Genomic DNA, 12,779 nt, shown 5'->3' with positions numbered 1-12,779 from the left:
AGAGAATTCGTAGCATTTACACAGCCGTTTCTTGCCCGCTGGTCTCAGTGGCAAAAATAATACTTAAAAAACAAACCCCAAACCAACCAACCCCCGTAAAATACCCTTATAGGATATTAATTTTACTAAGAGAGATACAGACGTTGCTTTTCAAAGCATGTGTTTGTCACTTTGTCTTTGGAATTTGTAAAAAGGTTGCCATGGCTTCAGAAATGAAAGGCCAGAAGAAAACAGCAGACCGCATTGCCTCAGTTCCTGCAGAAGTTACGTTAACCCCACTGGCACTGTTCTGAAAGCAACACCTCACCTTTGGCAAAAAATCTACCTTCCAAAAAAGCCTTCCAATTTTGAGCTGAAGACCTCAGCAAGAAGATGTACCTATGGGAGCAGATCCAGAGAGAAGTAAAAACACCAAGCAGTGGTCTAGAAAATGTGGCCAGGGAGGAAAAAGTACTGAGGTTATCTAGACTTGGAAAGAGCAGATGTGAGTCTGAAGATAAGCAAAGACTTTACAAAGAATATCTTAGCACCCAAAACCACAAAAAGGCTGGGAGAAATCCATAAAGACAAGTCTTTCCTAAAAAAGCAGAACGGTCTGGATGCTACCTCCTGTTCATGAAACCACAAAGCCACGGGTAGGCAAAATTAGGGGGATATTGTGGAAGAAATCAGTCTTTTCTGGCTTTTTCTCTTATAAACTTTCCCTGTGGAACCATTAAAGGCCAATGTCAGAGGTGGCACATGAGCCAGATGGACTCTTTTGTCTGAACGGGGATGGCTGTTCGCTGTTTCCGAAGCAGCAGGAGCCCCACAACTTCCCCGTGTAGTTCTCTCTGATGCCTAATCAGCCCTACTGCTAAAAACCTACTGCTAAAAATAGCTGCTGCTTATTCATGCTAAAATCATTCCAGTAATTAATAGAAAATTAATTCAAAACAGGCTGCTATGCCCCTGAGAGTGTACGACCTTGGTTTGTGCAGTGAAGAAGAATTAGCCAAGGTCCATCCAATGTGAACCATCAAAATGGGAGGAACAGGCTCTCCCTGAACTCCTGACTTTTTTTTTCTTCCATGCAGGGTTTGTGGAGCACAAGGGAGGAATGCCATCCGTTACCTTCCCTATTACCTCTTCATCTATTCCCTGGCCAGCACTTATTTTGTGTCATCCTTGATATTTTTCCTGAAATCCTTGACATTTTCTTGGGTGGTTTTATGCTTTTTTTTAAAAAAAAAAAAAAAAATAATTTAAATTTGTTGTTGTTGTTGTTCATCTCTGGATGCTGCTCTTATAGTTCCATAAGTCTTAACCTCCTCTATGGAAATATCGCTCATGCAGTTGCATTGCTTGTCCATCCTTCTATCCACCCACATGTCTGTCCATGCATCTGTCCAACGATCAGCCCACGAAGGTTCAAACAAATTTAATGAGGAGGAAGGTCTCAAAGCTCTAGAAATACCATGTTTTGTGAACACGGGTCAAACAGAGGAGAAACGACAAAACGAATGCTCCCACCGAAGGAATCTCGGCTCCTCAACCACTCTTAGAAGCAGCAGCCAGCTGGCCAAGAAAATCTATACACTGAACATGATGTTTTTTCCCAGCCAAAGAAGAAGGAGTCATGGGAGGGAGCCAAAAGGCACGTAACGATACATAAACAGGGAACTGGGAGCTTAGAGGGCAAAGGATACATGCCCACGGGAAACAAAGATTCATTAGTTTTGCTGTTCATCCGAAAAATGCACCCCTTTGGCCGTAACCAGGCTGCAGAGTCTGAAAATCCATCCCCTCCACTTGGGTCTTGTCAGATCTCTGTTTTAATCCCAGGCACACTCCTGTCTCTATCCGTTGGCATCACAGTTTTTGCTGAAGAGACCAAGAGGGCCGTTGTTAAGTCGTGTGCTCAGTGCAGGGCTGTGGTATCGATTACAACAAAATCTTTGCTTGGGGTCTGTGGCACCTCTGAAAATGTTGTGGCAAAGCGGGATGCGCAATTTGTAAAGGTCAGGTAGGGGAACAGATCTCTGACTCCTGCCTGGGGTTGTGTGAAGGATAATTTCATTTGTGAAGGATAATTTCATTCCAGTGACAAAACCAAAAATCCAACGCCTGGGAACAGATTTGCACACCATATGAACACTTTTTCTTTCCCCCCTTTTATTGTTGAGCATCAGACAAAACTACCATCTGCAAGGTAGTGGTATATTTAGGGTTGAGTATCCAAGCTCCCACTGTAGTCGGTAGAAATTTAGCCAACAAATGGAGCTTGGGGGACAATTTGTCTGACGCAACACAGGTGCCAGCTTTAGGGTACGTTGGGCGACACCCTAGGGTCTCCTGAGCGGATCTCACCTGACCATAGAGTGGCCTGGGTGGTGTGGCCAGATCCAACACCCCAGTTGCATCAGGTGAGCTCATTGTCAGTGGGTGACATGACTCAGAGAATCACTGAATCAGTGTGAGACAGGCAGTTAAAAACTGTCAAGCTGAAGATGCTCCAAATAAAACTTTAAGGATACAGTAAGGAAACTATAAAGTAATGATCATTTTTTTTTCTAATCTATATTGACTACTTTGGCAACTTAGATACTCTCAGGATAAAAGCACAATGCTTGGAGTTAAAACCAATTTAATTCCCCTGGGGCTGTTTGCCAAAGAGCCTCTTAGCCAATACTTAAAATAGGGTATAAAGACAGAATAAAGCCCTCTCTTTAGTGCTATTCATATACACCTTATTTAGCAAAAATCCCTCTTTTTCATAATGACTCCACAAAACCGTGTGTTGATTTTTCAAATCAATTTTCCAGCCAAACAGGTAAAACTGGAGGAAATGACAGTTATTAATCAGAATTCTCCTGCTTTGTACCACTCATCCTCTGCTGTCCTAAGCACTGAAGCAGCCAGGGGAAAAAAGAAAAAAAAAAAACAAACAAAAAAACAAACAAACAAAAAACCCACAACCAAACTTTTTTAATAGAACAGTTTTTGTAAGAATTTGCCAATTCATCAAAATCAAATTGCTTCATGACTCCGCATCTCTCCGGCCCAGTTAGTTTATAATTAGTTAACAGAAAGCAAAACAGTTCTAAGAGGAGGGACAAAGACAAGTACAATCTGAATTCTAGTATCTATCGATAGAGCTCAAGCAAAAGGAAATATGACTTTAAAGGACTGATCCTGTATCTCCTGCATCTTAACTTCATGTCCAAACCAGCAGTTTGATTATTCTAGATTAATCTTGCACTCTTTACCTGGGTTTGATTGTAGAATCCATCCTAGGTTTAAAATATGATTTCTGCAGAACATTTCACTGCCAACAAAATGATACTTTCCAACTCAGAAAACATTTTGTCAGCAAATCCACAACCAAGTCACAAAACGGCCCTGACAAACATGTTCCCTCAAGAAAATACTTACCCCGTATGTAAGACCGTGAGCTGAGCTCCTGTGCCAAAGTTTCTTCCCTAAGTTGTGTTAAAGTGGGATAAGCAGTACCACTCACAGGTACCGGCCTCAAAATGAGGACAAGGAGGACGAAGGATGGACCATAAGTGGCCATGAGTTGAATGTCACAGGAGAAGCCATTGTCCCTGCTGGCCCTATATGGGGCTCGGTGTGTCCAGCCATCAGGTCTACCCTTTACTATCTGCAGCAGCTGGACTGGAAATCTCAGGTTCTTCTCCATCCATATTCTATTGTTTTCTAAGGGGATAGAGCAAATAAAAAATTTTCCTGAAGGAAAAGGATGTAGACTAGGAAGCACTTAGGGTGTTTGAGGGTCCTGGTCTGAGGTCTGATGTCAGCCTGTTGGGTGATCTCAGGTAAGTCCTGTTTTCTTCCTGCATTTCAAACTACCTGTTGCTACGGCTGGGCACAGGAAACAGCAACACCTGGTATTTGAGGGGGTAAGAAATTGTTTTGTGAGGGCAGAGCAAGCACAGAACTGCTTTGTGACCATAGCACAGGCTACTCTCCCCACACTTCACCCCAACCCCAAAGTGTAGGCATAGGAAAACGCGCTCCTTTTTTTTTCCTGCAAACAACTCAGAGATGCGCGAGGCATCGCCAGCAGAAACTGGCAGGGATCCCACACTCCGAGCCTTTTACAACCAAAAGAGCTTAGCAATTAGCAAAATAACAAAAAAAAAAATGTCAAATGCATTTTTGATGCTCCGAAGTTGCTGAGATTTTAAACAAACAGTCTGGGTTGCTCCCACACACCGAGAGGTCTGTGCACCGGTAACGTAACAACAGCACCACCGTATGGGAATCTCCAAGCCCTACAGCCCTCGGAATCTTGTCCATCTACAGTTTGCTCTGCAGAAAAGATAAGCACCATGGTGGGATGAATTTGTAGCAATGCATTGATTTCATGGTTGTCAGCAAGAACATGTGTGATATGAAGGTGAACTTTTTCTCCAAGGCTGTTCAGGGCAGCTTCTGAAATCCCAGATGGGAATAGCTGGATGTTTGGGTCTGTGCCTGGACCCTTGTAGAAATACTCAAGGTCAAACAGGCTCCTTGCTTATTAAACCTTTACAATGCTCCCTGGTTGTATTTGTTGGCACCCGCAGATCTCAGAACACTTCCCTCGTGATGCAGGAGTCATGAGCCCAATTTGCCGTTAGAGGAAGCAGAGGCACAAAGAAGGGAAGGGACATGCCAAAGGTCCCTCAGCAGCCCAGTGACAGAGACCCCAAGACCTTTCTGCCTTTCCTCAATGTCCTGCTCTTAATGACAGCTCCAGTCTCTGTTGCTGAACTCTGGAAGATGTCTGAGGCAGCCAAGCCTTGCCTCCATGTGCTCTGAAGCTTACTTGAACAGCAGACCTAGAAGTAAATCCTTGTAGTGTGAGCTAGACCATGACATGAAACAGTGTTAAACCTCTGCAGATGTAGAAGCTGGAGCTTATCTCCCCTGGCAGTCACTGGAGCAACAGGAATCATGTTTCCTGGTGCTGGGCCAGCATCGTGCCTGTCCATCCCAAGACATGTGCATGGGAGAGTGGAAAAGGGCTGAGAAATATTTTAGGTTGAGATAGAGGATAAACTGTGGCCTTTTGTCACAAGGAGAGCAAAGCCTGCCTGTAACCATGCACATAGGAGTGAGTACGTAGGACCAGCTCCTCCTGACTGCTAGCAGTCCATCCATCGCTGTGGATATCTGTATATCTACTCGCTTTTAAATCTTTCTCTCCTCTCATCTATCCATCTGTCTTCCTGTCTATCCAACCACATCCCTTCTTTAGGATCCGTGTTTCCCTGCTCACAGACGGGTCTGTAACGCGATTTACCTTGCTGCCATCTACTGACTCAGTGTCCTTTATTCCCCACCCGTTCTGACCTGGGACAGGAAGGCAGCTGTGCAGCCGTTCGAAATTCCCACTTCGATGCCTTAAAACTGGCCACTAAAATCCCCGATCACACATCCCACATCCCCACAGCCTGAGTGGATTTGAAGACATCACCACCTCATTCACGGCACACGTACCAAACCCCTTCCAGGAGTGGAAAAGTGGGTAAGATTCCCTCTGCAGCCCCCTGCAACCTCCGCACACGTACTTCAGAACATCCTAAAAAGGACCTGCCAGCCACGCTCATGCTGAGCAAGCAATGCAACGACCTCTCTTCAGGGTCAGGAAGCCTTGGAAAGCAGCTCCTGTTGCTCTTGCACTTAATTCTGTCTTGAATTAAAGCATCTGAGGTGATGTTACATCTCTGAGCTGGGAGGCTGGAAACTGCAGGATCCCCTGACGACTCGGCTTTTTCAAGGACTACAATTCATTAAGGAGCTTGGATGAGGCAGTGGAACTTCATTTTACTCTCCTCTTTGCTGGATTCTGGTTTGTTTTTTTCCTCTTGAGCTCATAGAAGACATCCCCCATGAAAAAAAAAAAAAAAAAAAAGCAATCTGCAGTTGAAATCTTAATACATTATTTCTGCCATCTTGCAGACTTCCCTACAGCTTCTTCAGACCACCCAGCCAAGCGGTTGGCACAGCCCAGGAGATCAGAGCAACTTTCTTTTGCCATCAGAGACACTCAGTATCCCTGCCAGAATTTCCCAGACGTCATTATATCTACTGCCTTTCTTGCCCTCAGATTTTTAGTTCATGCCTACTAGTGTCATCCAGCTCCTCGGTGTGATCTGTGACACCATGCTCCACCACTTTCCCAGCCTGACACCAGGATACAGAAAATAATCAAGCCCTCTTTCCCTTCCTCCTCAACAGAAAGCTCCAGACCTGTATGTATCAGCAATCTGCAGTGACAACATAAAATAATACCCCAAAATCCCCCAAAACTCAAGTGATTTGTAGACAACCTTAAATTCCCAGGGAAAAGAGATGGTCTTTTTCAATGCAATTAGATGAATTTGGGATTACATAATATCATCACGCACACACAATCCTATGGACAACTGCATGTTAATGTATGTGTAATAATTATAACGGGGCATGTTTGCCATCTTCAGGAGTTGAGTAGGAACTGCACACAAATGTTCCAAAAAACAGTGAGAAGCAAGGACTGATGTAAGGATAAAGGAATTACTGGGTTCTTACACAGCCTCGGGCTGCAACCAAGAAGGACGGAGGCATGGACGGGCTGTTAGCTGTGTGCGTCTCTTTCACAACGCCATGAGTCCTGGTCTTCACTGGCAGCATTGCTGCTGTTAAAATAAAAAGAATAAAAAGAAATAATAGTACTAGGAAAGTTTGACTGTCAGTAAGTCAGGATGCTGGGGATGAAAAGAGCACTCCCTCTTGTCTATCGATTAGTTGCTTGAGGGAAGATATATTTAATTCAAGGCCTGGGTGGATTTGATGGGGTAACCAGGTTATGCTTTCCCCTTGCCCCTATTGTTCTGTAACACAGGGAACCAAACCCTGCAGGAGCAATCATAGTGGTTTAAAAAGAAAAATACCCTTCAATATCTCTGAATAAGGAACACCAGAGTCTGAGAAAACGTTGCCACTTTTTTTTTTTTTTTTTTTTTTTTTTGTATCCAGCTATTGCATAGAAGTTGGCATCTGCAAACATATGATGAAGCAAAAGTCAATAGACACAGAAAAGAAGGTGTTGAGTTGGTTGGGATTTTTTTTTTTTTTCTTTTTAAACAGAAGCTGAAGAGTCCAGGGGAAGCACTTAAGATCCCCACAGAAGAAATAGGGTTTTCAAAATCATCTCCTTGCACCAGATTCTCCACTGGTGTAAATCGTGTCGGTGCCAATAACTTCAGCAGCTTTAGGCTGGCTGACCTTCCATCATTCATCCCGCAGCCACCGATCAAGAGCAACGATCCACCAACACGCCAGCACACCTTCCTTTCAATCTGAAAAAGTGCCTGGTGTCCTGAGAGCTAAACTGCATGAGAGCAAGTCCCTGCAGGCTATTACTGCAAAGTGCTCCGTTCCCGAGATTTAACAAAAACCCTAAATAAAGCGAGAAACCATGGCAAATTGAATTTAGCAGAAAGGCCTGGTTTACATCGGAGTGCACTGAGAAGCGGTCAAAGAACGTGGAGGATGGGAGAGGTCTCCAATCAACCCACCAAAGCAAATATTCGCACTTCAGTTTGGAATGTGGCTGAACTCACCCTCATGTGTGATGAGAAGTGGCGTTTCTTTGACAAGCCTGAATTGTTTATGGTGCACGCTGATGTGAGTTCAAGTGTCAAAACCGTATCCAAACTATACTAGACAGAGAGATTGGCAGACAGAGGGAAACGTGCCATGGTGCGGACTTGGCAGACAAAAACAATACCAGACAAAACCATCGCAAAGTCCCTTTGGTTTCAACACATAAAAAACTTTGAATTGGCCATTGTCTTGTACTCGACTACAGACAACACATACAAACAAGGGCAAATGAGCACCTGGATGTCTGGAAGAGGCCGGTGCACTGTAATTTGCCCACATACCTTGCTACCACATGCCGCAAGTGTCACATAGCGGTGGAGGTGTTTATTAAACTAACATTTTGTCCTTGATTTAAACACAATAGCTCCACTCAGGACAGCAATGGGGGTGGAGAGACTTGTTCACAGGGTGCAACCAACCGCAGCCTCGCTGGCTCTGGGGAAATGCTAAAGCCAGCTTTGTTCTAAAGAATTTGAGTTTTTTTCCACTCATGTGAATGCTTTGCCCAAGGGTAGGGGGAAAGGCGGGGGTGTAGTGGTGGAGAGGAGCTTGCTGGTATCTCCAAAAGGCTCCAAGAGGCACATAAGGCAAATATCACCACCACAAACCAACCCCTCCCTCGGTCCGGTGAGCAGCCTGACTCAGGTGCCTTCACAGGGCAACCTTCTGGGCATGCCCAACGGCTGCCTCCCACTGCATATAAACTGCCCCACGAGGAAACGACCCGTATTCAGCACGAGAGAGGCTATCCCAAAATGAAGACTTTCCTTGTCCTCTTGCTGGGAGCAGTCCTGTGCTTGGGCTCAGGTAAGACAGCATGGAGAATCTGCCCCACGTTCCCTCCAGCACATCTTCAGCTCGGAGAAAAGACTTGTGAGGGTGTTTGGCAGTGTGGGAAGAAATATTGATGTACTTGTCCTGTGAAGACATTTGGGTTTTGATGCGATGTCCTGGGTTTTGCAACAGAAAAAAATGCCTAGTCCCACCTTGATGATGGTGTGATCCTAGTGCTAGGTAGAGCAGCTTCCAGGAAAGATAAATCGTATACAAAACTGAATTTAATTGAAATCAAAGTTGTTTAATCCAGACCATATAGTTAGGGGGTGGAGTGAGGAGGTGGGAAATTGGAGGGAGAGGGTTATTTTTCTTCTTCCCAGGCTATGAAAATTATAACGTTTCTGCGAAGGTAAGTTTTGTTCCAACTTGCTTTCTGACTTTTAATTTGAAAAGTGGTCTGACGTTGAACAGATTGTCAGAATCTGAATGGGACAGAAAAAGGGAAAATGTCACGGTGTGTTATTTTATAAACTGCATGGGTGGGATTTGGACACTGCAAGGCTTTTCTAGCCTCACTGAGAAAAATGGTTTTAAACCAGCTTTTCCCTGTTACCATAGAACAGAAGAAGCAGATCCCAGCAGAAATGTTTCTCAATCAACACAGGTTGTTTAAGGAACAGGCTGAGGAGGGTCTTGTGCAGTCCTGGCCAGACCATCTCCTCTGCCAGCTTCCATCAGAGTGAATCTGAAATTTTTATTTCATTACATTAAAAATCAGAGAAATGTGAGAGAAGAGTGCGAGCACTACAGACAAACCGGGGTTTGGCTCCTTGCCTCTGTGACTGCATCAGTCATTTATACCAGAACGGCTTGGACAAAGGGAGACCAAGTGCCTCAAATCATGTCTTGCTCCTGCTGTGAATAGCACTTATTTCTAAATAGGACTTATTTGTGTCCTAAAAGAGGAATTTAGGCGTTAGGGTATTGACTTAAGGCATTCATGATACAAGCCTGGTGGTCATAGGGTTAAAGTATATATATATATACATTAAGTCTCACACTTACAAGGCTCCAGTGATGCCCTGGGGCACTGGTAGGTAATAGGAACAGGTAATTACACCATGCCCTCACTCCAGGGACTATTTTTCATCAGGGCTAGACACTTGTAAACTGAAATGCTTGTTCTGGTTTTGCTTAATGCGCATAACAGCACAGCAGATGTTAACAAGACTGACTTGCATCTCCATGGAGTGACATGTCCATGGGGGGTTGGAAGGACGTGGCCATCTGGTTTTCAGAGGGAGGCAAAAGCTGTGTTTGCACTTTGCTTTTGAAGAGGGGGTGATGGAGAGTCAGTGTCAGAAGTTGGTCAAAGTGAGACAACAGGCTGGAAGAGATCTTGTAAATTGCCTGCTCCATCCCTCCCTCACCCTCTCTCCCCTCTGGGCTTTCCCTCTTCCATCCAACCCTGGCAATGACTCAGCTGAGGTTCACAACCCCACCTGGTAAACCACTGATGTCTATAGAGGCAGACAAATAATATCAACCTGTCCTTCTGCAGACTTCATCCCTCCATCCCTGCTCAGGAGGTGGGAATATCACAGCCAGGAACTGAGTTAGGCAACCCAAATGAAGCGGAAGAAGCATTTGGGAAGCACTTTCCATTGACTGATGGGACCGTATATGGAGATATATATATGAGATACCATATATTGATTCCATATATGAGACCATATAGGAATAGCTGGTCTCTTTTTGCTCCCTCACTCCACTGACTCCACCTGAAACATCTTCAGCACCTGCAAAACTTGACTCTCACTCTAAGCGAGTGTACTATTCTCCAACAAAAATGAGAAAAAAAAAAAGTTTTCTCAGTAACAGAGGTGCTATGGTTTTTGAGGATGCACAGGAATAGTTCTGTTTCCCAGTGCAAGCACTAAGTTGGGTTCCCTGGAGACCCTCAGATAGATTTTTCTTATATTCTTATATTCTTGGTGTCTTGCAGGTTCTTCTTTGCAGTGTTACAGCTGCACAGCACAGCTCAGCAACTCCAACTGCCAGAAGAAAGTGGACTGCAAGGATAAGGAGATATGCAAGACAGAAGTGTTCAGTAAGACAAAGCGGGGGTGGGAAGTATCTTAGTTGTGATGTTGGAGCCGCTCACGGTCTCAGCGTTAGGTGTCCAAGCCAGCCTCACCGAGTCTAGATACACACACCCATTGGTGTGGGCCAGCAAAGTTCGGTCTGCAGCAGGAAGAGAAAAGCCATCTGGGAAGAAGGAGTGGTTAAAAATCTTTCAGATGACTTTCATGTTAAGTAGAAATGACAGAATAAAAAAACTTATCCCTTGGTGATAGCTGGTCCTTGGTAGCGGTGCTGGCCATCACCAAATCTTCTTCCCACACTGGCCACCACAGCGTGATTACGAAGTCATGTTAGCACATGCATGCTGTACCCCATAAATTCCTCAGTGTTTGCCATAAAATCATCTAAAAACTGATCAGTATGGCCAGTGCAGTGCCAGTATCTGGAACGGATCTTAGGAGGGTGCAGCTGCCCTTGACATGGCAAATACCTATCAGTGACTCTCACCTGCACAAAATGGGGTTTATTTCTCTGTCATAACACCAACAGTTATTTGATTACAAGGGCAACAGTTAAATTTATGGCTTTGAAAAATGTGGAATAGGAATTAAAATGTGTGGGCTGTGTCCGGTGAAACCTAGCCATGAAGTTAGGAGGAGCATTCAACGACAGAGCTGGCTTTAGGTGAATTCAATGAAAAGGATGGAATTCCACCTAGGCCCATCTACAGCCAGCTCTGAATGCAGACATCTGTGTGTTTCTGGGTAAAGTCCTTTAACAGATTATGGTTTCATTCTCCCATTATAGATCTGGAGGAAAAAAAAAAAAAAAAAAAAAAAAAGTTTTCCCTGTCCAAATCTGTAGTGACAGCTCAGTTGCCCTTAAACCTGGGGCACAAAACCCATCAGTGGCACGTTCAACCTCATCTCTGTCAGGCAGAAAATGTAACACCTCCGCTGAAATTGCAGATGTCAAAAACTTGGTGCCCAGAATAGTTTGTGTGAGATCAGGAGATGTCAAGCAGAACATAATCTGCTGGTAACCAGCAGTTACTGAGTGTCAACCAACCACAGAAAAACAGGCTCTGCCTTCCAGAAACAAATCAGACAATAACTGCCGTCCGTGACATGGGGGTAGCCTTTTATTTTCATAAGTTTTCATAACTTCCCGGGTGTTGAAAGGCTCCGTGCAACAGAGATGGATGGGATATGAGCAAAGATTAACCCCACATGCTTGCTTCTCATCTGTTACTGCCTTACTCCCTAACAGAGGTGTTAATGGCTACTTTCATTATTAATTAATGGCTGCTTTAATTATTAGAATTTCTGTAGTTGAAGCTGGTTTAGAAACCCCTGAGACTCGTGCTGTGGAATACACTGCCTTAAGCATATACTTTGGGGATTGAAACGCTTCCACCTTCCCCAACAAACTGACACCACAAAAATACAACCTACACTAAAATATGCCACTGTTTGGAAGCACTATATATTTTTTTTTTTTTTTTTCCCCAAGGAGTGAGCTCAGATAAGATGAGCATCTCATTATTCAGTTCCATGAGGCTTGGCTTGCCCATAGCCCTTGTAGTAGTGATCTTGCTTCCCTTCCAGGGGCCACATCGTTCTTCAGCCTCATCAACAAGGGCTGTGACTCGTCCTGTGAACCACTCTATCAGCAGCTAGGTGTAGGCAGCAGGAATGTCTCCTGCTGCAACAGCAACCTCTGCAATATCAACGCGGCGAGCAGTGTGAGGTGCAGCTATGGGATGGCAGCGGGGATAACAGCCGGCGTGCTCTGGACCTTCCTGAACAACAGACTATGAGGAGCAAAGAGGATTCCCACGACTACAGAAAGTCTTGGAGCACCCTTCTGATGACGGGAATTGTAGCTGGGAGCAACGTGGTACATTGGGCACGCAGCATCCTTGGAGCTGATGGCAGATCTTTGCCGTATGATAGCTTCTTCATTACTGTTATTGTATTGCTGTAGTGCTACCAGATCAGAAAATACACGTGCATGCTATCTGCCTAACACCTAAAATATACTTATTTCTGAATCAAGTGTGAATGTGTTACCTGTATATAACTTAGTCATGTATTTCTTCACCCAGCAGCAACTGCAGGTGGGTGTGTTGCACGTCTGGCCAATGTTCAGTGTTGTTCGCTGCTGTGGAATGCTGAGAGGTGCCACAGCAGAGCAGAATAGAGGTGGAAACTGTACTCAAAAAGCTTGATGGGTTTATGACCAACTCTGGAGGGCACATACCCCAGGAAAACCTGTGGAGA

General features: G+C 44.6%; 1 protein-coding gene across 1 annotated transcript; it reads left to right on the top strand.

The window, feature by feature from the left end:
* Positions 1-8,175: 8,175 nt before the first annotated feature.
* Positions 8,176-12,550, top strand: PSCA (prostate stem cell antigen). Its single transcript, XM_074897563.1, has 3 exons — positions 8,176-8,442; positions 10,418-10,522; positions 12,105-12,550. The coding sequence occupies exons 1-3, from the start codon at positions 8,391-8,393 to the stop codon at positions 12,314-12,316; spliced, it is 369 nt and encodes a 122-aa protein (XP_074753664.1). The 5' UTR covers positions 8,176-8,390; the 3' UTR covers positions 12,317-12,550.
* The last annotated feature ends 229 nt before the right edge of the window (positions 12,551-12,779 follow it).

This window comes from Athene noctua, chromosome 2, assembly GCF_965140245.1.
Source record: "Athene noctua chromosome 2, bAthNoc1.hap1.1, whole genome shotgun sequence".
Taxonomy (NCBI): domain Eukaryota; kingdom Metazoa; phylum Chordata; class Aves; order Strigiformes; family Strigidae; genus Athene; species Athene noctua.
Note: the sequence above shows the minus strand (reverse complement) of the source record. Positions and strands in the feature narration are given on the sequence as shown.